General features: G+C 33.1%; 1 protein-coding gene across 2 annotated transcripts in view; it reads left to right on the top strand.

Annotated features, from left to right (window-relative positions):
• LOC145249428 (3-hydroxy-3-methylglutaryl-coenzyme A reductase-like) overlaps positions 1-22,369 on the top strand; it is a 182,568-nt gene that overhangs the window by 129,226 nt on the left and 30,973 nt on the right. For both annotated transcript variants that reach the window (XM_080110981.1, XM_080110980.1), the window contains exons 7-12: positions 2,544-2,650; positions 7,734-7,850; positions 11,215-11,363; positions 14,676-14,842; positions 18,671-18,843; positions 21,798-21,913. In XM_080110981.1, the coding sequence (XP_079967107.1) occupies positions 2,544-2,650; positions 7,734-7,850; positions 11,215-11,363; positions 14,676-14,842; positions 18,671-18,843; positions 21,798-21,913 (829 nt within the window). The remainder of the gene's footprint in view (positions 1-2,543; positions 2,651-7,733; positions 7,851-11,214; positions 11,364-14,675; positions 14,843-18,670; positions 18,844-21,797; positions 21,914-22,369) is intronic.

Raw genomic sequence — 22,369 nt, 5'->3', positions numbered from 1 at the left:
GCAAAATCAAAATTGGTTTGCCAAACTTATGATGGAGCGTTTTTTTGTCTGCAGTGTCTGAAACTGTGAGACTGATACAACTTTTCCTTACCATTCCCGCTACTTCAGTTTCAAATGAAAGAAGTTTCTCAACCTTGGACAGAATACGATCATTTTTGAAATGCACTATGGCTGAGAATCGACTTTCGTCTTTTGCCCGAATTTCAATTGAGAAGGAAATGCTTAAAGACTTAGCATCTGTTATTAATCACTTATGCTGCTCATGTCATATAATTCAATGCATTGTATTCTTGGGTATCTAAATAAATAAAATATTGTATATCCTCTAATTATTATTCTGACAGCAAAACCACCCATGGCTCCAAGTGTTTTTCACTCCGATAGGAAGATGTCTACTCCTGCATTTATGGGTAAAAAAAAACAAAACATTTAGACCAGGGAGTGAAGTTGGAGAATAAGTAAGTCAGCATGGATTCTACCAACTTAGGGTGTCAGATGACAAAATCCATTGAATTAATATTTGAATAAATGAATAAATAAGCCATCGTAGCACGTTCTGGACCTATCTGATTAAATTAATTATTAAATCATAGACGCCTTCTAGTAATCAATGAACCGAAAATATCAAACGGCCTGAATTACCTCCCTTTAACCGTTATAGGAAACAAAAATCAACCCAGTTTCAAACAAAATTAACTAGCAGTACTTAATAACATAATTGGATTATCTCCCTTCATAATTATCCTAAGAAACGATATAAAAACATTTTTCAAGTAGAATAACAATGAATTTTAAAACATTAAATAATAATAGATTAGAACACTTCACCCGAAAAAATCAACTATTGGGAAATAAAGGAATAGCAGGATCTAATTTAGGAACCCAACGAATGGGGTATATAAAAAATTTTTTTAAAATGGCTTAGGTTCTCTAGAAACTTCCAATGACTCTGTTCTTAAATAAGGATACGAAAATTAGGCGATATATTAATATTTAAATGGGCTTTTCCGTAACCACAGCCAAGGTAAATGTTTCTCGCATGCTTTTCTTGTTAGGGATTTCCTCCTTTTTCTTTATCTTCAAAAAATGCTCGATTGCCAAAAGTGTGTTTATTCATAAAGTCTGAAGAAATGCTGGTTTTTGAAAATTTTCAAACGATGTAATACTTGAAATTGTCGAACTGGCCATTGAAACAATTGTAACATAAAATGAAATACACTTTTTGTTGCCATCAACACCTTGTTTTGAAGCCTTGATTTCGCATACACAGTATATTAATGCTCAATTATGAAATGTGATAATTTTGTAGCTTACTGCTTAAGCCAACTATTCTTGGCTTAAAACCCATTGGTATATGAAAAATTTACTGAATTACACAAACTCAGTATATTACATATAAGTATATATATATATATATATATATATATATATATATATTGGCAGAAAGTCATTATTAAAGTATGTCAGAGTTATTCTTTTTTCTGATTTTTTTTTATATCTTTTCAATTCGCTTAACAGTCTTTTTTTATTTAGCTGGCATGTTGTATATTTTAGCGCCCAAAATTTGCTGTTCTGCCATATTCTTCTCAAGCACTTTCTATCTAATATATATATATATATACTAGCATTTTAACCTGGCATTGCCCGGGTATTTGGAGGTATATGTTAAGCAAAAAAAAAAAAAGAAAAAAGCGGTCAATTTTTTTAAAATTTGACCCCTATTATGACCCTTAACATTTATTGTTTTGGGCTCAAATCAAGTTATTAAGTTAGATCCATGTCCAAGGAAATTTCAAGTGTTTAGACCCAAAATTGGCAGAGAAGTTTGGTAGAGTTCTCAAAGGTCAAATCATTGAATTGTGACCCCTTAACAGTCAAATTTCTGTCCGAAAATAGATTACAAAGATTTTCCCAAATCTCAATACCCTGTATATCAAATTTTGAGTCCGTAGACTGAAAATTGACAGTTATTGCAGAAAGACACACACACATATACACACACAGAAACTTTCATTTTTATAGATATACTAGCATGTGTGCCCGGGTGTTTGGAGGTGTATGCTGAGAAAAAAAAAAAAACAAAAAAAAAACGGTCAATTTTTTTAACTTTGACCCCTATTATAACCCCTTAACATTTACTGTTTTAGGCGCAAACTAAGTTATTAAGTTAGAACTTTCCCCCTTTTTCTTTCAAGGAACCTATATCTAAAATTTCAAGTGTTTAGACCCAAAATTGGCGGAGGAGTTTGGTAGAGTTCTCAAAGGTCAAATCGTTGAACTTTGACCTCTTAACAGCGAAATTTCTGGTCGAAAACCGATCACATTGATTTTCCCAAATCTCAGTACCCTGTATATCAAATTTTGAGTCTGTAGACTAAAAATTGACAGTTATTGCGTAGGGAAATGTACACAGACACGTTCACTTTTATAGATATATAGATAGATATATACATACACACTGAACACATTTTAATGTAAAACCCTAAATTCATTAAGTGAAGCAATAATTTTGTTTTAATTTTTGTTTCATTTCTTTTTTTCAGGTTGGAAAGGTTTAGAGACAATCAGTTGTTTTTGTTGCCTTTCTGTTTTGGCCAATTATTTGGCATTCATGACTTTCTACCCAGCTTTTTTAACCTTGGTTCTTGAGGTAAAAGCATTGATTTTATTTTTATTTTCATCATTATTTCAAATTTGAAAAAAAAAACAAAAAAACAAAGAATAAAAAAATCATTTTTTTTTTTACCAATAATCCCTGTTAAATTCTTAGTAACCTTAACTATTCTCTCTTTCCTTTCTTTCTCTTTTTTTGCCTTTTCATTTTTATTTGTTATTTCATCCCTTTACTCTATTTTTCTTTTGCTCTTACTATTACTACTACTCCTACTCTCTCTTTTTCCCTCTTACTATCTTTGTCTCATTCACTGCCAAATAAACGCTACTGCTACTTTCCTTTTCCTTTGAATTCAGTAAAGCATTATTTTCTTAATTTTTTTTTTAAAGTAAAGATTAAATCATTTTACACCCTTTTTTACTTTTGTCATTTGGATTGATTTTATTTCTCTTTCTTAGTCTCTCTCTCTCTCTCTCTTGCTGTTTTTGTTTTCTTCTTTCCATCTTGGTTTAATTTGTTTTGTTTTATGCCCTACTTTGAACTATTCACAAAGTTAGTAGGGGATGTAAAAGACTTTTGTTTCATCAAAAGATAACTTCTTGTCCCATTGCACACAGATGCATTTACAGTTTTTCTCTTGCTAATAACCACGTTTTTTTTTTTTTTTTTAATTATTACTTCAAAGAAACTTTACACATTTAATTTAAAAAACTTAATAGCAAAAATGAAGTTAAAACATCAGTCAATATTTTCAGTATGAAAATAGAATACTGTAGATTAACAATCTTACAAGTACGATGCCGGGTAGCCCTGTTAATATATTTTGTAGTAACAAACAATGGAAGTTTATGTACAAGTTATAATAAATATTTGAAACGTCTTCCGTCTTCTTCTATGGCTTATTCAGCAGTTTTAGTTAGATTTTGAACTGCATTGGCAAAGTCATTTTATTTGTAATGGCATTCTATGTAGAGTTCAAATCTGGTCAGATCTATAATAACCAAGCATGTTCCCCTCAGTTGTGGTTATATTAATAACGTGTTCATTTAATTGCATACAATTGTCTGTAATAAATATTGTCTCCGCATTAAATAAACCCCTACAGTGTTGATACACTGTAAAACAGACAAGTCTATTTAACTTGATTTTATTATATTATAAATAAATGTGCTTAGTTTTAATTTATATATAGTTAAATAATTAATCTCTGGCAAGATTTATGGCTATTCCTGTACATGGTTTAAAAATATTTTAACTGAAATCACATTATAATAAAAAGAAAGGTGTGGCTCAGGGGTTAACAACACGAACTAAAAACCCGAGTGTGCTAAGTTTGAATCCATTTCACTAAAACACTTTCATCAAAATCCACACTTGATCTTGTAACTAACCTCTTGGAAAGAAGGTGAATAAAAATAAAGAAAAGGTCTGACAATTTGTGTGTGTGCGTGACTTCTTTTCATAGTGAATCCTGTTTTCAATCTTGAAGATATGAGGTGCCTTAAATAAGTTTCCAGACTTTTTTCATATTGATAGTACACACATGAAACTCTAGTTCCCTTCGAAGTAATCTCCTCCAGCTACAATGCACCTGTTGTACTGTTCCAACAACTTCTAGAAGGCCTCATGGAAGTACTCTTGTGTGAATATGTTAATGACCCTAGTCACAGCCTCTTTCATCTCCTCAATTGTCTCATAATGACAGCCTCTAAGGTTTTCCTTGAGCTTAGGGAATAACCAAAAGTCACAGAGAGCAAGGTCTGGACTAAAGGGAGAGTGAGGAACTGTCTTGATGCCCATCTTGGTGATGGCAACGTCTTTCTTTCTCATATCTGAGCACTCTTGGAACAAACTTCATGCAAATCTTCCACATCTTCATTTCCTTGCAAATAATTGCGCGTACAGTTCCCACACTGTCATCAAACTGTGCACTTATTCTCTCTTTTTTTTTTTTTTTTTTTTTTATTACATTTTCACCCCAAACAAGGCAAATTGCCACTTTGGTGTAGGGGGCTACTATCAGGGGCAACAACTACTGGGGTACTATGTAGGGATTTGGGCAGCAAGGTGTCGGTTCACGTTACACTTGAACTTCTGCACGTCAGTACTGTTGGGGAAGCAGGGACCTAGAATGGAATTCCAGAGTCTTGCGGTTCTGGGGAAGAAACTATTGGAGTAAAAAGATCTTTTACATCTAGGGACCTCTACAGTGTGGGGGTGGGATCTAGTAGCCTGTCGGGTTTGTCGAGGGTGCTCGCGTCGTGGGGGCACAAGTGATTGCAGTTCATCAGAGCATTCACCACTAAAATACTTGTAGAACAGGCAGAGGGATGCAACATTTCGTCGATGGGACAGAGGCTGAAGCTTAGATGCCAGTTCAGGGCCTATCAGATTTGCGACTCTCTTTTGAACCTTGTCAAGGAGCGAGAGACTAGTAGCAGATGCACCAGCCCAGATGTGGCAGCAATACTCCATACATGGGCGAATGGTGGCCTTATAGAGGTACAGGATACTTTCGGGTGTTAGTAGTTTTCTAGCACGGTAGAGAGAGCCTACCTTTCTTGCAGCGGCCCTGGCAATGCCTTCAATGTAATTGTTCCAACTCATGTTTCCTGTGAACGTTAGGCCAAGGAGTTTGAAAGATGGACTCTCAGATAAAGAGTCGTTGGCCATTGCTATTGGTGGTAGAGAGGGTTTCTTGTAATTATTGAATGAAACTAGTTTAGTCTTGGCAGCATTGAACGCGACCAACCACTTTTGTCCCCATTCCACTACAGATTGGAGGTCTTCCTCTAGTGTTTCTGCCATTTCTTTAGAAATGTGTTCATTCGTCTTCCTGTCGTGTCTGCCATAGAGTGTAGTGTCATCAGCATATATACCCATCTTAGAGGCAATGTTGTCGGGGAGGTCATTTATGAATATCAGGAACAATAGAGGTCCAAGGATAGAACCCTGGGGCACTCCCGCATTTATATCATATTGTTTAGATGTGCGACCGTCGAGGACTACCTGGATTTTTCTCTTATCTAAGAAGGATTTAATTATGTTAAGTATTCTACCAGTGATACCGTAAGATCTAATCTTCCTGAGGAGACCCTCATGCCATACCCTGTCAAAAGCCTTAGATATATCTAGAGCTACCGCTCTGCCTTCCCCCGCTTTGTCCAGTGATTGGTATATACGTTCAGAGATCACGGTGAGGATGTCTGCTGTGGAACGGGCTTGTCTAAATCCATATTGTTTGTCAGTCAGTAGTTTAGCATCTGTAAGATGATGGACTAGAGCATGGTTAATTATGGTCTCAAATATTTTGGCAAAAAGTGGGAGGAGGCTAATGGGGCGATAATTTGATGGGTCTGTCCTTTCGCCAGAATTCTTGAATACTGGTACAACAGAAGCAGTTTTCCAACAGCCCGGAAAGCAAACTTCATTAAGACATTTGTTGTAGAGTTTGGAGAGAACTGGAGCTACTTCGGCTGAGCACTTTTTTAATAGCACAGCTGGGATAAGATCGGGTCCACATGCTTTTGAGGTGTCAAGGTTTTTTATGATAGCATGCACCTGAGCAGGGGTGGTTTTCAGATCGTCTAGTGTGGCGTCTGTCCGCATAGGAAAGTCAGGTAGGGGGTGGTTGGAAGGGTCCAGTGTGGAGTTTGAGGCAAACCGACTGGCAAGCATGTTAGCCTTGTCGGTTGCTGAGGAGACAACCTCGTGATTGTTGGTTAGTGGGGGAATTGTTGATTGCCCATTATTTACTACACTGTTGTAGATTTTCCAGAAGTCTCGAGTTCCTAGTTTTTGTGCTTCGATGCGCTTTTTAGTGGTTTCCGTAAATTCTCTCTTAGCTGTCGCTATTTCTTTCTTAACGTTATTTCTAGCTTCTATATACTTCAGTCTGTTTGAACTGGACTTATGTCGGTTAAACCTACGGTATGCATGCTGCTTTTGAGTAATGGCAGTTGCACAAGTCGACGTAAACCATTGGGGAGAGTGGGGCTTACTATAAAATTTCCGCATGGGAACATGCGCTTCGATTGCAGTTTTGAACCAGTCAGTGGTCTCGTTAGCACACTGTTCAGCAGGGAGAGAGAAAATATTTTTCCATTCCTCTATAGACACACGATGGTCCTTATCCATGAAATTCTTTATTTGGCCAATCAATTCTGGTGTTCTGACTTCTTTACTCCTCTCACACCTCTTATCATCTTTCATAAACTCTCCATCTTCCTTGAATCTCTTGAATGCCACTCAAAAACTGATGCTTGATTCATGCAAGATAGTTCAAAAGCAATCTGAAGCATTCCATAATGTTTTTGTGGCATTTTTTGCAAGTTTAAAACAGAATTTTATTGCATATTGTTCTTCTAAAGTGTCCTCGTCCAGATTGCAGTTTTGAAGTTTACCAACTGTGACAATCAGGCTTTAGTAGGGTGTATTCTAATTCCTGCTAAAGCTGTTCATTTGAACCTGAAATCATAAAATTTGGTCAGTCATCTTATAAGATGAATAGTAATAACATACTGAATTTTCAAGAGTCTATGACAATTTTAAATGCCTGTAGAAAAAAAGCCTGGAAACTTATTGAAGGTTTCTTGTATTTAAGAAAGTTTTTAAGAAACTAAAAATCACATTTTTCTTTTTTATGTGTCTTTGAAGCATGCAAATTTCCCATTTCTTTACACAGTAATTTGCATCATCATAAAACTCTGCAAGATTGCTCAAGCAGTAATTGTTGGGTAGTAGTTGAAGAACAATACAGTGCTGTATTGCATAGCCCTCTTCTCTTCATTCACACTGGTGGTAGCAGCTTTCAAGTGGTTGAATATCTTCCACAGGATCCATGGTATTTCTGAGCCAAGAAAGGATATGTGTGTCATCCTCTAACTTTCTGGCTCACACATATTTTTCTTAAGATGTTGTTAGGAGATGAATATGGCTGAGAAAGCTTCTCCTTGACTTTTGTCGTCGTGTTGGGAGTTGAGAGCAAATGTAGGTTGTTCACATTTGCAGACTTCCCACTAATGATGAATGCGTTAACACTGGCTCTAGTATATTGCTTTCCTCATTAGACTTGTTAGTTTCTTCTGCTTTGTTTATAGAATCTTATTTATTTTTTTAGTTGTGTCGTGGGGTCAACCATGGCCGGCCAGTTTGGCAACTTCATCAGTTGATGCATAAAGAAGATGAAGAAGGACAAAAATTGAATCCTGTCATTGAAAGAGTTAAAGTTATTATGGTAAGTTATCATTTTGTTTATTTGCTCGTGTACCCATGCCATAAAATAATGATGCCCCCTCCCCCCATTTTTTTGTTTGTTTATTACTTCAGTTTATTGCATAATTCAGTATTTTACATGTATTTTTTAATTCCCAAGAGTCATTATTTTTTATTTTTATTAACACGAAACAAGGCATATGGTTAGCTAAGTGTAAAGGACTATTGTTTTAGAGACCAGATTTATAGGGAGGAGAGTGACAATCAGAGTAAGAAAATGGGCAGCAAGATATTCACAAGCATTAAAATTTCAGCATGCTGGTAGTCTTAGGAAACAAGGAGCAGGAAAGGAATTCCCAAGTCAAACAGTTCAAGGAAAGAATTCATAAGAGTAGAAAACCTTTTGGCATATAGGGCCCTCTTGCAGTGAGGAAGTGTGATTTAACAACATGTCAGATATTTTGGTTGGATGATGTACAAGTGCAGTTTGATCGTTGAAGTACATTTCATGGAAGTACTTATAAAACAAGCACAAGAATGTAACACTGCAGCAATGCAACAGCGGTTGGAGTTTGACAAATGAAATAATCATGTCAATGAATGATCCGTTGTAGCAAGAAAGAAAAAAGAATAACAAATAATAAAAGTATGAAAAATTAAATAACTACAACTTTTTAAAATTAAACCAAAGAAAAGATGTGACTGGGTTAGATTGTTTGAACAAGGAAAAAGTGAGTTTGCAAAGCCAGTTCAATTAAAATTAAATAAAAAGACAAAATTACAAATTAATGTTTCTGTTCACTCCATCTTCTCTCTCTTTCTGTTTTTCTCTCTAACTATTGGTTAAATAGTGTTAAAATTTGTATTAATATTTCCCATTGTTTATAATGGACTATTCCAATCTACTGTTTTATAATTAGTTTATTACCTTTGTCTTAATAGAGAGAGAGTGGTGGAAGTGAGTGATAGATGCTATATAAAATAAAAGTGAGGTGGGAGAAACAAAACTAAATATTGAGAAAGGATCAGAGTAATGGACTGAAACTTGATAAAAGATTTATGACATGCTAATTAAATTGCAAATATCAGGATTAAAAAAAAAAAAATTAAAAAACCAAAGAATATTTTAGCATGTATTTTGCATCATGAAAATATATAGGAAAAAAGCCTTTGAGTAATAAAGATGCATTAACTCAGCTCTAGTAGTAGTATAATAATAATAATAATAATAATAATAGAAGAAGAAGAAGATTTAAACATTTTATTATGGTTTACTTTTATTTCTGGAAGTAGATATTCTTAAGGAGCAATTTCTTCTTCATATGTCAATTTCTTGGGACAAGTAAGACCCATAGTGATGTAGTAGTATATAGATTAACTTGGAAAAAAAAGCTGCTGTGTTGCATGAATATATATTGGATGAATTATTCACTGAATATATTGAAAGAAAGGGATATAAATGGACTGGGCACTAAAATGTAAAAACTAATGTCTACCTAGACTGTATCTGCCCAAAGGAGCAAGAAATATGGGTTTCTCAGAAATTGACCATCAGCATCATGCCACTATTGTGAGCACTGGGCAATGTCTGATGAGCTCTCAAAATCCAAATCTCACAATGGTACACCAAGATCACGAAAAAAGAGCCAGCAGAAAAATCATGAAACTAATCAAACATTTTGGATAAGACTGTCTTACAAATGAGACAAAACCAGAAAACAAGTTTGCTACAGAAATAGCCCAAAAGAGTTGTCAGAAATACACCAAGAACTTCCATTGCAAAAAAATTGAAGAATGAGCCAACCCATAGCGTGCCAACCATTTTCTGAGTGAATTCACTCAAGACTATATAGACAAGGAAGGCTCTATGGATTGGCTAAAAAAAAGATCACTCTATGATCAGGAGAGGATTATAATGGCTGTCCAAGATCAAGGCTTCATGACCAATGCTTTTAAGAAAATGAGTAGTCTCAGCAATAACAACACAGAAGTAGAGAGTGTGAGCCAACTGACATCCAGCTGTAAGATTCTGTTGTGGGATGGCTACTATACAATGTGACACAATGGAGTGTGTAAATATCTCCACTGGATGATCTGTAAAAAAAAATATGAATGCAGCAGCAAGTCCTGGGAACATATACCAGAAAGAACAATTGGAAATAAGTCATATACCATCCATTATGACTATGCAATTTCTACAACTACATGCCTAGATAATGGAGCTATTAAATCTGACATAGTAACATGGGACAAGAATTAGAAAGAAGCAACCTTAGAAGAATTTAGTGTTCCAATGATGTTGACTTAAAGCTGAGAGGAAAAAGATAATGAAATAGCAAGGTCTTATGCATGACATGAAAAGAAACTGGAATCTTAGGAAGATCTCCATCATTCCAGTAATTATTAGAATAATGGAACTCATGAAAAAGAATGTCAAAAACAGAGGGATAGTTAAAATTTTAAATGATCTCTCGGTTGGAATATATGAGATAGTAGGTGAATGTCTGGCCTCCAGCAGGATGCCTCATCCCCAGCATAAAAGAAAGAAATAATAAAAACATTGAAAAAAAGTAAGTTATAACTGCATCAATCCACAAGACCATATGGGTTAAAGTATTAGTTGAAAGAAAATTAATTCTACTGAAAGGTCATCAGTTCAGTGTAGGAGATGCATTCAATAAGTTTCCAGACTTTTTTGTTTGAAAGGTCATTAGTTCAATCTATTTTACTTAGATAAAGATCTACAATTTAGCAACATAATTCAACACAACCGTCTTTAAAGTTAGAAGAAATATGACTTAAATAAAATAAAATCTTTGTTTGTCATATTATTTCATTATATCAAACGATTTCCATTAGAAATTATTTTACCTGATAGAGAGAGAGAGATTAATTAGGTAGAAGTAAATCCTTTTTTAAGTAGAGGATTTATCTTTCCTTAGGAATCTCTTTTATAAGAAAAAATAACCTGTATTAGCCAGGGTTTATACTTATACAGTGTTTTAAAACTCACAAGAATTGGTCTAATGTTTCTGGAGTAATAGTGCAGACATACTGTCAAAGATTAATCCTTAAATATTTGTCAGCATAATTTCTTTTTTTTCTTCTTTATATGTATCGGCCATTATGATAATTTACAGATGGAGAACTTCTAAAATAAATCCCTCAAATTATTCCAACTACTTGCACCTTGACTTTTATATTCATAATTTTTCCGTCATTGTAACTACCAACCTTCAAATGCATGAAGAGAAATGATATATATATTGTAGTTTTTTCTGATGTAATGTTTGATGATTTTTTTTTTTTTTTTTTTTTTTTTTTTTTTAGGTTATTGTATATATAATTTGTATCTTTGTTTTTTTTTTTTTCTTTTTTTGTTGCAGTCTGCTGGTTTGGTGTTTGTCTATGTCAACAGTTGGCTGGCAAAAAATGCTCAAAATGATGGTGCCAAGGATGAAGTGCTCATCCTTGATCCCACTGTAGCACATAAAGTCAAACCAGAAATTGCTTTATGGCAATTCTACTTGAGCAGGTAAAAACGTGTCCCCACTCCCCCTTTTTTTTATTATTGTAGATCAGAAAGATATACAAACAAGACCAAAATTACTTAAATAGAATTTAATTCTGATATAATCTAATATATAAAGTTGTTAGTGACCTTCAATCTTGATCTAAAATGGATATACATCAAATCTGCTGCTAAGATGTTGGAAAAATGGTTAGATCATTCTAACACTCCAGTAAATATCTCACCACCGATGCAATCCTCTCTATATAAGAGCCAAGTATGTCCGAAGATGAAGTACTGTTGTACATTCGAGCAGGAAATGCTCGACGTGCTCTGTCCAGCCTTGATAGAGTTCAAAAACCAGGTTTGAAACTTAGGTGATGTCCTTTTCTCTTCCCTGCAACCTCTTTCTTATAGAAGAGATGTTGCAAACTTGTTTCTGCTCTATCATTATTTTCATAGTAAGTGCTTGCCTGAGCTCCAATCTATGGTCCTCCACCTTTCCAAACTTTAAAAAAAACACTCGACTAGCTACAATGACTATCAACAGTTTCCCTCACTCTATTTGTGCCTAAATCTAAACGCAGATTCCGTGAACAAAGCTACTTTCTTAGAACTGCCCACTTGTGGAACAATGTTCAACTGGTCTGCTTCTTGGCTAAATACAGTATAGATAGTACCCTTCAAGTCCAATGTAAACAGGTTCTTGTTGGGCTGTCCCCTTAAATAATCAAATTCTGTCCAACTTATGCCATTACCAATAACTACACTACTACCTTACATTTATTAACTTTTATCCTTGAGTGGCCTTTGGACCTTGATAAATGGGGAATTCCTTTAAAAAAATATAGCATTTAAGCTAAGACAAGATTTCATTTATTGTATTATGCTATTGCCAATATAATAATTTACTGAGTTACAATTTATTTTTGGCCAAGCGACTGCTAAGGTGAAACATTTTGAAATAATCAACTAAAAATAAAAATCTGCAAGAGGGACAACTCATTTGAAATTGGAGAATGGAATATCTGCTAACAAATAAGTTGTTGGAATCTGTTAAATAGAGAAGTAGTCAACTACCTCAGCAAAAATAACCTCCTTAGTGACATGCAATATGGTTTCCCCATGATTCAATCCAGAATATAAAACGGCCATTAGACAGAGAAAGGCAGCTTTAAGAAAATTTAAAAAAACAACCAACAACCAATACCTTAATAGAATACAAACACCAAAGAGCTAAAACTAAAAAAAAACAATTAAAGAATCCAAAAGAACCTGCTGGCAATAATTCCCCATTGACAAACGCATTTTTACATCTTTACAACAGAACAGGGGAGATAAGTCATTAAAAGCTCTGTAGGCACAAGTTGTGTGATTATAAATTTGAACGTTACATTTACCACAAAACCATAAACAGATGTGAACTTGTTTCAAAATTTTATGCTGTTAGAATAAAAAGTTTAAAAGACGACACTTGTGCATTTTATGCTTGGAAGTATATTTTTGTTTTCATTTTTGATGAATTTCAAGGGGAGACAATTAAAAAAAGTTAAAGTTTTAAGTAACTTATTTATAAAAGAAAAACAAACACTAAATGAACAATAACGCAAAATAAAACATTATCTGAACATTTATTGAATTAAAATATTTTTAGCTTTTATGAAATAATTAGAATTTAGAAATAAATTACAACAGACATTTTTTGTATTCATATGAAAATGTACAACTTAAAAAAAAACAACATAAAACTTTTTGAAAATGTATGAGTTTTTTAAACAAACTTTTTGATGAACAGTCTCTCTAATAAAATAATAATCATTAATAGTTATAAACATGAGTAATTCTTTAATTGTCTCCCCCCCAATTGAAATTTAAAAAAAATGAAAACAACAAAATTGTACTCTAAACCTAAAATACACAAGTGCTAAAAGAATTTTAAGGTAATTTCTGTCTGCCTCTCTCTATATAAGCCTCTCTCTATATAAGCTTTTAGTTTAAATTTAAGCTGCAATTTGCCAATTTAGTAGTTTTTTTGCTAGAGCTGGAGATTTCATTTGGAATCTAACTAATAACATTTGAATATAGTAATTAGCTTATTTTTCTGTAAACTCAGAGATTTTCTTATCTACACGTACACAATTTCAGAAAATATATAGCAAAAAACAATGTTTCTGGAGTACATTAACTGCAACAAGTATCTACCAGTAACATATCCTAAATACAAAAAGACTAGTTTGAGGCTAAATACGATCCTGCTGACTTCTTATAATGCCTGAACTTTTAACACTAAAGATTAATTGGTTCTTTCCAGAATTCCTCTTATATTAAAAACAAAAATAAATAAAAAATCTCTATTATATATGTACCTATGACAAAACAAAATTATCATATTCCAAAAATCACATAAAACCTTAAGAAACAAAGGAAATAATAATTCAAACTTGCAAGATTTATGTTGTAATGCCAACAAATTCTCATTAAGCAGTTAAAATGATTTTCTTTACAAAAAGTAAAACTACTTGATCAATTTATGTGATTTTAGGGATGTGATATTTTCGTTTTGTCATGAGTACATGCATCATAAAGATTTTTTAAATTTTTTATTTTTTTTAATATGGAGGAAATTGTGGATTAGGACTGAATTATATATTAATTAGATATTGTGTGTGTTATTTATTTTGTGTGTCACTCTTACATCAGAGTGATGTCATTTAATAATTATGGACTTCCATTTCGTGTAATAAAGAATTTTACCAAGAATTCTTGATAAGCTTTGGTTTCAGTTTCGATTATAGCTGAAGGAACTCAAGTTATATTTTTTTCATAATTTTTGGTTTTTGTTTTGATTCAATCTGATGCACCCAAGTCATATGGATATATATTTTTAATATCAATATATATTTTTAATATCATAATATCAATATATATTTTTAATATCATCAATATATTACATATGAATAAGTCCCCTGTGTGGTTTCCACAGGTCCCACTAGTTATTAATGCTATAAATGTGTGATGAGCACAAATCGTAACTCTATTCTCATACTAAGTATCACAGACACTGTGCTAATTAATCATTTGTTTTAAAAAAAAAAGATTCATGAATTACCTTATCTGTTTTATTGTTTTTTATTTTTAACATTAAATACAAATAACAAGTTAAATAACATTAAAAAAAATGTGTAAAAAAACACAGAATGTAATGAAGTTTTTGTTAAATTTTCATTTTATTGGAGTTTCATCTAAAATCTGTTTCTTTTGAGTCTCTTTTGCTACCAAATTATCACAATTGGTCGTTGTGTTCAGAAAAATTCACTCTTTTTCTCTTTTTTACAGAATGTTGAATGCTGAGCATGCGATTAAATTTCTGTTGGCCATCCTCTTGGCTCTCAAGTATATGTTCTTTGATGTTGACATTGACACAGAATTCCAGAAATGTTTGCAGGCCTCCGAAGAATCACAAATCATTGAATCAAACAGTCCTTTGGATAGCTACACGATCGGTAAGGAAAGAAAATGCATAAATGTATACACTTGTACTAATATCTGAGAGGCTATTAGATCTATGAATATCAAATTTGATGAGTATTATATCCATATATAGACTGCCCTTTTAGTGTACACATATCTTGGGTATCTTATCCTCTAAAAATATGTGTGTGTGTGTGTGTGTGTGTGTGTGTGTGTATATATATATATATATATATATATATATATATAAATATTTTTATATTGAAATGCATCACTCTAGTAAAAAGCTCAATATACCAAATATCTATTCACAGCACACAATTTCCAGGATCATTTTAATCTGCAAGATTTACATGTCTTAAATCGGTCATGGTCTCTCTCTCTCTCTCTCTATATATATATATATTGCATATATTTAGGCAGCATTTTTTCATTCAGACAGACATTGTTAAAAACAGGGAGTTTCTGTTTAGTAATACTATTTTTTTATTTTTCAATTTTCTGTATTAGCTTTCTTGCATATACGTTAAAGGTATGGATGTATGGTCCAAAAAGATAATACGAAAAATGCAAAAAATAAAAAAGGTATTACTAAACAGAAGCTCTCTGTTGTTTTTAATAATATCTGTCTGAATATATATATATATATATATATATATATATATATATATATATATATATATTGTTACATGCGAGAGTTAACTAAAATGCGTGATTAAATTTTTATTCGATTGATGAAAAGCGATGGTCATTCATAAAGACTCACATTTTAAAAGTTATAAGCAGATGTGAGGGAGACAAAAACCCTTACCCAACCCCTTGTCACGTTACATATATCTTTATCTTCATCCCCACTTCCACTTGTTCTCCTTTCTAAAGATAAAGAGATGGAGAGAGCAAGTAATTTGAAACATAGTTGGAACAAAAATCAGACCTTTGGGGCAGAAAATATAAAAAAAAAAATAAAATAAAAGAGCATTCTGAGTTAAAATGCCATCGAATGCAGACGCACACAAGTAGAATTCATGACGGACAAATTGCTATATTTGCCATATTTGCCATGCGCCTAGATCAACTCAATGGATATAACTGCGCTGAAGAAAGGGCAAATATGCCTATATGATTCCCAACATAACAGAAAAGGGGCATACTCCCCAAAAACCATGCTTTACAGCAAATCAAGGAATGGACATATTACCGCAAAACGGAAAGGACTATTAAAATTCCGGGAAGCTTGAAATTGGGTGATTACTTTTCTTGAATGTTTTATTTCTGTTGGACCTTTCACTTTAGTCGGATTATGTCTTTTACAACAAGTAAGTATTCTGTGCAATATAAAGAAAAGAAATATATAAAGAAAAGAAAAAAGAAAGGCATTGTTTAATTTGCTGACTTCTTTCATTCACCCCCATTTATTTTTGACCCGTTGGGACATTGCATTTTATGTTTTGTTTTGTGATTATTAAATTTTATTGCAAAATAGTTGATATATATATGTATAGTCATGCTGTTATGTTTGGTCATTTCTTCTTGCCTTGTCAAATTGTGCTCTGGGTCTGGGTCAAGATCAAAGTGTAGTATCTGTTCTTCAGATGCTGCACTTCAATTTTTTGTTCTCTGTCAGTAAAAGAGAAATCCTTCACGACTGAGACAATTTTTATTTTTGTTCCTTTTCTCCACATAAAAAAATGACCCTGGTGTCTAACTCTGTCCCATGGGGAGACATTGTAAATAGGGACAGTACTGATCAAAGAACCTTGGGTTAGCTTGCCATTTGGAGTCGTAACATTCCAGGACTGGCATATCACATTTGTTATCTTAACATGATTTTCAATGTAACTAAACTGGCAAGTGCCTCAATTGGATCAAAATGTAATTGTCTGTCAAACTGTTGGCACTCTTATACATTCAGTTATCAGTCACTCAGTATTAATTATCAAAATTTTAATGTTTGTAAAATCACTCTTGCTCAGGTGTATGCTATCATAAAACACCTTGACACTTCAAAAGCATGTGTACCCGATCTCATCCCAGCTGTGCTATTAAAAAAGTGCTTAGCCGAAGTAACTCCAGTTCTCTCCAAACTCTACAACAAATGCCTTAATGAATCTTGCTTTCGGGGCTGTTGGAAAACTGCTTCTGTGGTACCAGTATTCAAGAATTCTGGCGAAAGAACTAACCCATTAAATTATCGCCCCATTAGCCTCCTCCCACTTTTCGCCAAAATATTTGAGACCATAATTAACCATGCTCTAGTCCATCACCTTACAGATGCTAAACTTCTGACTGACCAACAATATGGATTTAGACAAGCCTGTTCCACAGCAGACATCCTAACTGTAATCTCTGAACGTATATACCATTCATTGGACAAAGCGGAGGAGGGCAGAGCGGTAGCTCTAGATATATCTAAGGCTTTTGACAGGGTATGGCATGAGGGTCTCCTCAGGAAAATTAGATCATATGGTATCTCTGGTAGAATACTTAACATAATTAAATCCTTCTTAGATAAGAGAAAAATCCAGGTTGTCCTCGACGGTTGTACAGCTAAACAATATGATATAAATGCGGGAGTGCCTCAAGGGTCTATCCTTGGACCTCTATTGTTCTTAATATTCATAAATGACCTCCCCGACAAAATTGCCTGTGAGATGGGTATATATGCTGATGACACCACACTCTATAACAGGCACAACAGGAAAACAAATGAACACATATCTAGGGAAATGGTGGAAACACTAGAGGATGACCTCCAATCTGTAGTGGAATGGGGACAAAAATGGATCGTCACGTTCAATGTTGCCAAGACTAAACTTGTTTCCTTCAATAATTAGAAGAAACCTTCTCTACCACCAATAGCCAACGACTCTTTATCTGAGAGTACATCTTTCAAACTCCGTGGCCTAACATTCACAGGAAACATTAGTTGGAACAATTACATTGAAAACATTGCCAGGGCCGCTGCGAAGAAGGTAGGTTCTCTCTACTGTGCTAGAAAACTACTAACACCAAAAAGTATCCTGTACCTCCATAAGGCCACCATTCGCCCATGTATGGAGTATTACTGTCATATTTGGGCTGGTGCATCTTCTACTAGTCTCTCGCTCCTAGACAAGGTTCAAAGGAGAGTCGCCAATCTGATAGGCCCTATCTGTCATCTAAGAATCAGCCTCTGTCTCATCGACGAAATGTTGCATCCCTCTGTCTGTTCTACAAGTATTTTAATGGTGAATGCTCTGACGAACTGCAAGCACTTGTGCCCCCACGACGTAAACATCCTCGACAAACCCGACAGGCAGCTAAATCCCACCCCCGCACAGTAGAGATCCCTAGATGTAAAAAATCTTTCTACTCCAGTAGTTTCTTCCCCAGAACCGCTAGACTTTGGAATTCCATTCTAGGTCTCTGCTTCTCCAACTGTACTGACATGCAGAAGTTCAAGTGCAACGTGAACCGACATCTTGCCCAAATCCCTACATAGTACCCCAATAGTTGTTGCCCCTGATAGTAGCCCCCTACACCAAAGTGGCAATGTGCCTTGCTTGGGGCGAAAATGTTAAAAAAAAAAAAAAAAAAAAAGCATCAATTCTTGAATGTTCTATTTGTTTGTCTTCCTTTCATGCATATTGTTTTTATTCTTTTGAAAAAAAAAATTCCACAAATCTATTTCTCTACCAAAAAATTTTTTTTTTAGAAATATAATATCATTTAGAGGTCATACACCATTTGTTTTTATAATGAATTACTTTATAATAATTTTTTTTCATAGGAAAGTAGCCCCTTCCCCTAACTTTTCAAATAACAAAAAGATGTTTTTCTTTAAACCATTGTTTTAATTTATATATTCTACTTATTTTAAGATTCAAACAGTCCAGTTCGTTTCTCTTTGGGTGATGAGAACATGGAAGAGTCTGTGGAAATGGTAACTGCTTCTACCCAAACCAATCCTGATATTTTTCCAGATCTAACACGATTAAAGTCATCCAAGCAAATTCCTCCAAATTTTGAGGAATGCCTAAAGATAATATCTGAGGTAATGTTATTCAGAAATGATGATGCTGAAGTGTGTTTTTCTTTTTGTAGTTTGTTGAGATGTGAGTTTCAAGCCCTTCTTTGAAGAAGAGCAACAATATTAACTGGAAATTAATCAAAAGGATAAGCAAAACGACATGTGACTTCTGCTTTTTCACAGAATTCACCTTTTTTGTAAATCAGAAAAGGTGAAATTCTGTTTTTTCTTGGAATTTGGATGGATTTCTGCCAAAATCCTAGGGCTTTATGTCCTTATTTTTTCCACATTTGGCTCTGTTTTATTTCTTTTCCACTCTTCTTTTATCTATCTTTTTTTTGTTCTTTGTCTCTTTCTCTTTCCATCTCAGTTTTATTTCTTTTCTCGCTGACATTGCCTGATATTGTTTTTTACTTTCTCTTTGTTTTTATTTTTAAAAATTTAAACTGAGCCTATTTATTTTTCAAAATATTATTTTTCTGTTTTAAATGTTAAGTAATTCTTGCAGCATTGTTTGTTTATGAAATTATTAATTGAAACAAATAGTTTTAAAACTACAATTATCTGAAGATCTGCCAACTTTTGTAAAAGGTAATTCAAAAATAAAATAAAATTGTTGTGGAAATCTGAGATTGAAACCTGAACCTTTAGATCTTCAATCTAATGCATTAACAATTGAGCTGTTTTAATAAATGCTGGCCATGTTTTCAAATCTGTTAAGTCTTCTACTACTATTTCTGTTTTATTAGGATTATGTTCATGTAAAATTGCTTCCTAGATGTGTGAAATAGTTAATGAAAAAAATAGAATTCCAATACAGATTACAGTTAAAAAGATTTACAAAAGTTTTACAAAAGAAAATGATTAACCAGCATTAAATTATGCATTGATTTTATAGGAATAAAGCTATAAATGACAATTTGAGGAATGACTCACTCGTTTTATTGTAACATTTTATGAATCTCTGGGAAATATCATTCGTAAAAATAAGTCAATTTCTAAAAGCTATTCAACACATGCAAACATGTAAAATAATGTTAAACTGAATATTTTTGCAAATATATGTTCTTAAAAACAAAAATTTAATTTCTAATTGATTTCATCAAATTCTATATTTAATCCAATCAACAATTTTATTTAGATGACTAATATCATAGCATAAGTCAGAGGATATTTTAATATCATAGCATAAGTCAGAGGCTATTTTAATATCATAGCATAAGTCAGAGGCTATTTTAATATCATAGCATAAGTCAGAGGCTATTTTAATATCATAGCATAAGTCAGAGGCTATTTTAATATCATAGCATAAGTCAGAGGCTATTTTAATATCATAGCATAAGTCAGAGGCTATTTTAATATCATAGCATAAGTCAGAGGCTATTTTAATATCATAGCATAAGTCAGAGGCTATTTTAATATCATAGCATAAGTCAGAGGCTATTTTAATATCATAGCATAAGTCAGAGGCTATTTTAATATCATAGCATAAGTCAGAGGCTATTTTAATATCATAGCATAAGTCAGAGGCTATTTTAATATCATAGCATAAGTCAGAGGCTATTTTAATATCATAGCATAAGTCAGAGGCTATTTTAATATCATAGCATAAGTCAGAGGCTATTTTAATATCATAGCATAAGTCAGAGGCTATTTTAATATCATAGCATAAGTCAGAGGCTATTTTAATATCATAGCATAAGTCAGAGGCTATTTTAATATCATAGCATAAGTCAGAGGCTATTTTAATATCATAGCATAAGTCAGAGGAGCTAACACTGTAAGTAAATCTGGAATAAATCTTATAAAAAGCATTTTTTCAAATTTCACTGCTTTTTGATAAGCGTTTTTTCTTAATTGAACATTATTTGACCTACTTGCATATTTCCATAATCTTTAAAATCTGTGTATTAATAAAATTTGCATAGTGGGCAATTTGATAAGATGCTAGTTAAAATGCAATGCAAGTTATATTCACACTAGCAAAAGTACCCGTCGTTGACTGGGTTCAAAAACAGCCTACAGAAAATGGACTCTAATTTATGAAAGTATGATAGGTTATGAAAAGGAAGGGTTGTAAAGAGATAGCTTCGAATTTGGGGGTATCAAAACCAAAGCAAAATATGATGAAAGTAAAAATAAAATAGATAAACCTCATAATTTATTATACTATACCTGTTCACACTGAAACACTTATCACAATATTCTGTGGATCTATATTAAAAAACCTTGTTAAACTTTGTGACATATTTACATTCTATGGAGGTCAGGTGCGAACGAACACCCCATAATTTTATTATACCATATTTCTTCAAACTGAAACATAATTATCAAAGTATACTTACGCAGATATATATGAAAAGTCTTTATTAAAGTTTGTGCCTATTTCCATTCCATGGAGGCTATGCACGAATGCAGACCCCACAATTTTATTATACCATTCCTATTTAAGTTAAACCATACTTATCAAAGTATTCTTATGTACATCTATATCAAAAACACTTGTAAACTTTTTTTTTTTAATTTTTTAATTTTTTATTTCCATACTTTGTGGACCAGGCGCAAACGCAGACCCCACAATTTTAATGAATCACCGTTCTGCCAGATCAAACATACCCATTTCTGTGTCTCGATACATCTTCTATCATTATATGTAATCAGTTTTTTAAAATAGTCAACCATATAGGAGCCTATTCGTGACCAGACACACACACACACACACACAGCTTTATATTATAGATTTATTCTTTTTTTAAATCATGGCCGATTTCTTTCTTTTTTTTTTTTTCAATTTTTAATGAAGGTGTAAAATTCTTTTAGCATTTATTTGCAAGTGAAGAAATCCTATTTCAGTCACATAAATTATTAATGAAAGTAAAAAGATTCGTGGGTGATGCTGAGTGGAAACATGTAATAAATTATAGATCAAATCACAATTGCCTGTTAAAAATGTTGACTGTATTTTTTTTTATTTTCAGGAAAATTTCAAGCAATTGACAGATGAAGAAATCCTTTATCTGTTGGATAAAAAACTCATTCCTACTTACAAATTAAAGACAATCTTACAAGATTATAAAAGACCTTTTTATATTCGGTAATTTCACTTTATCAACATTTCTATCTCTTTTTTTTCTTATTTGTAGTGCTTATTCAGACCCCCTTTCAAAAAAAAAATCATAAGTTAAAAAAATCCACTTTTTAATTTGATTGAAATTTAAATACAAATGTAATTTATAAATCTAATTTGATTTAAATTTTCCTTTTCTTTTGAAAACTAATTTTAAAAATCAACTAAGCTTATTAATTTTTTTTTTTTGACTTGTGATGATGTCACTCTAGGTTAGTTAAGCCAGCTCCTTCCAATGAATGAGGGTTGACACAGCATGGGGGTTCATTGCAGATTGTTGGTATGATGACTGCCAATCTTGAGCAAACACTGTAGATACATAGACTAATAATGAGTTGTGCATCCAACTTCACCATTTTGTAGCAAGTTTTAAGTTGGCTATCACACCACCTTTTTCAACTCTGAAATGAAATCGGAATGATG

This window comes from Euprymna scolopes, chromosome 28, assembly GCF_053919585.1.
Source record: "Euprymna scolopes isolate OS-2025 chromosome 28, ASM5391958v1, whole genome shotgun sequence".
NCBI lineage: Eukaryota > Metazoa > Mollusca > Cephalopoda > Sepiida > Sepiolidae > Euprymna > Euprymna scolopes.
Note: the sequence above shows the minus strand (reverse complement) of the source record. Positions and strands in the feature narration are given on the sequence as shown.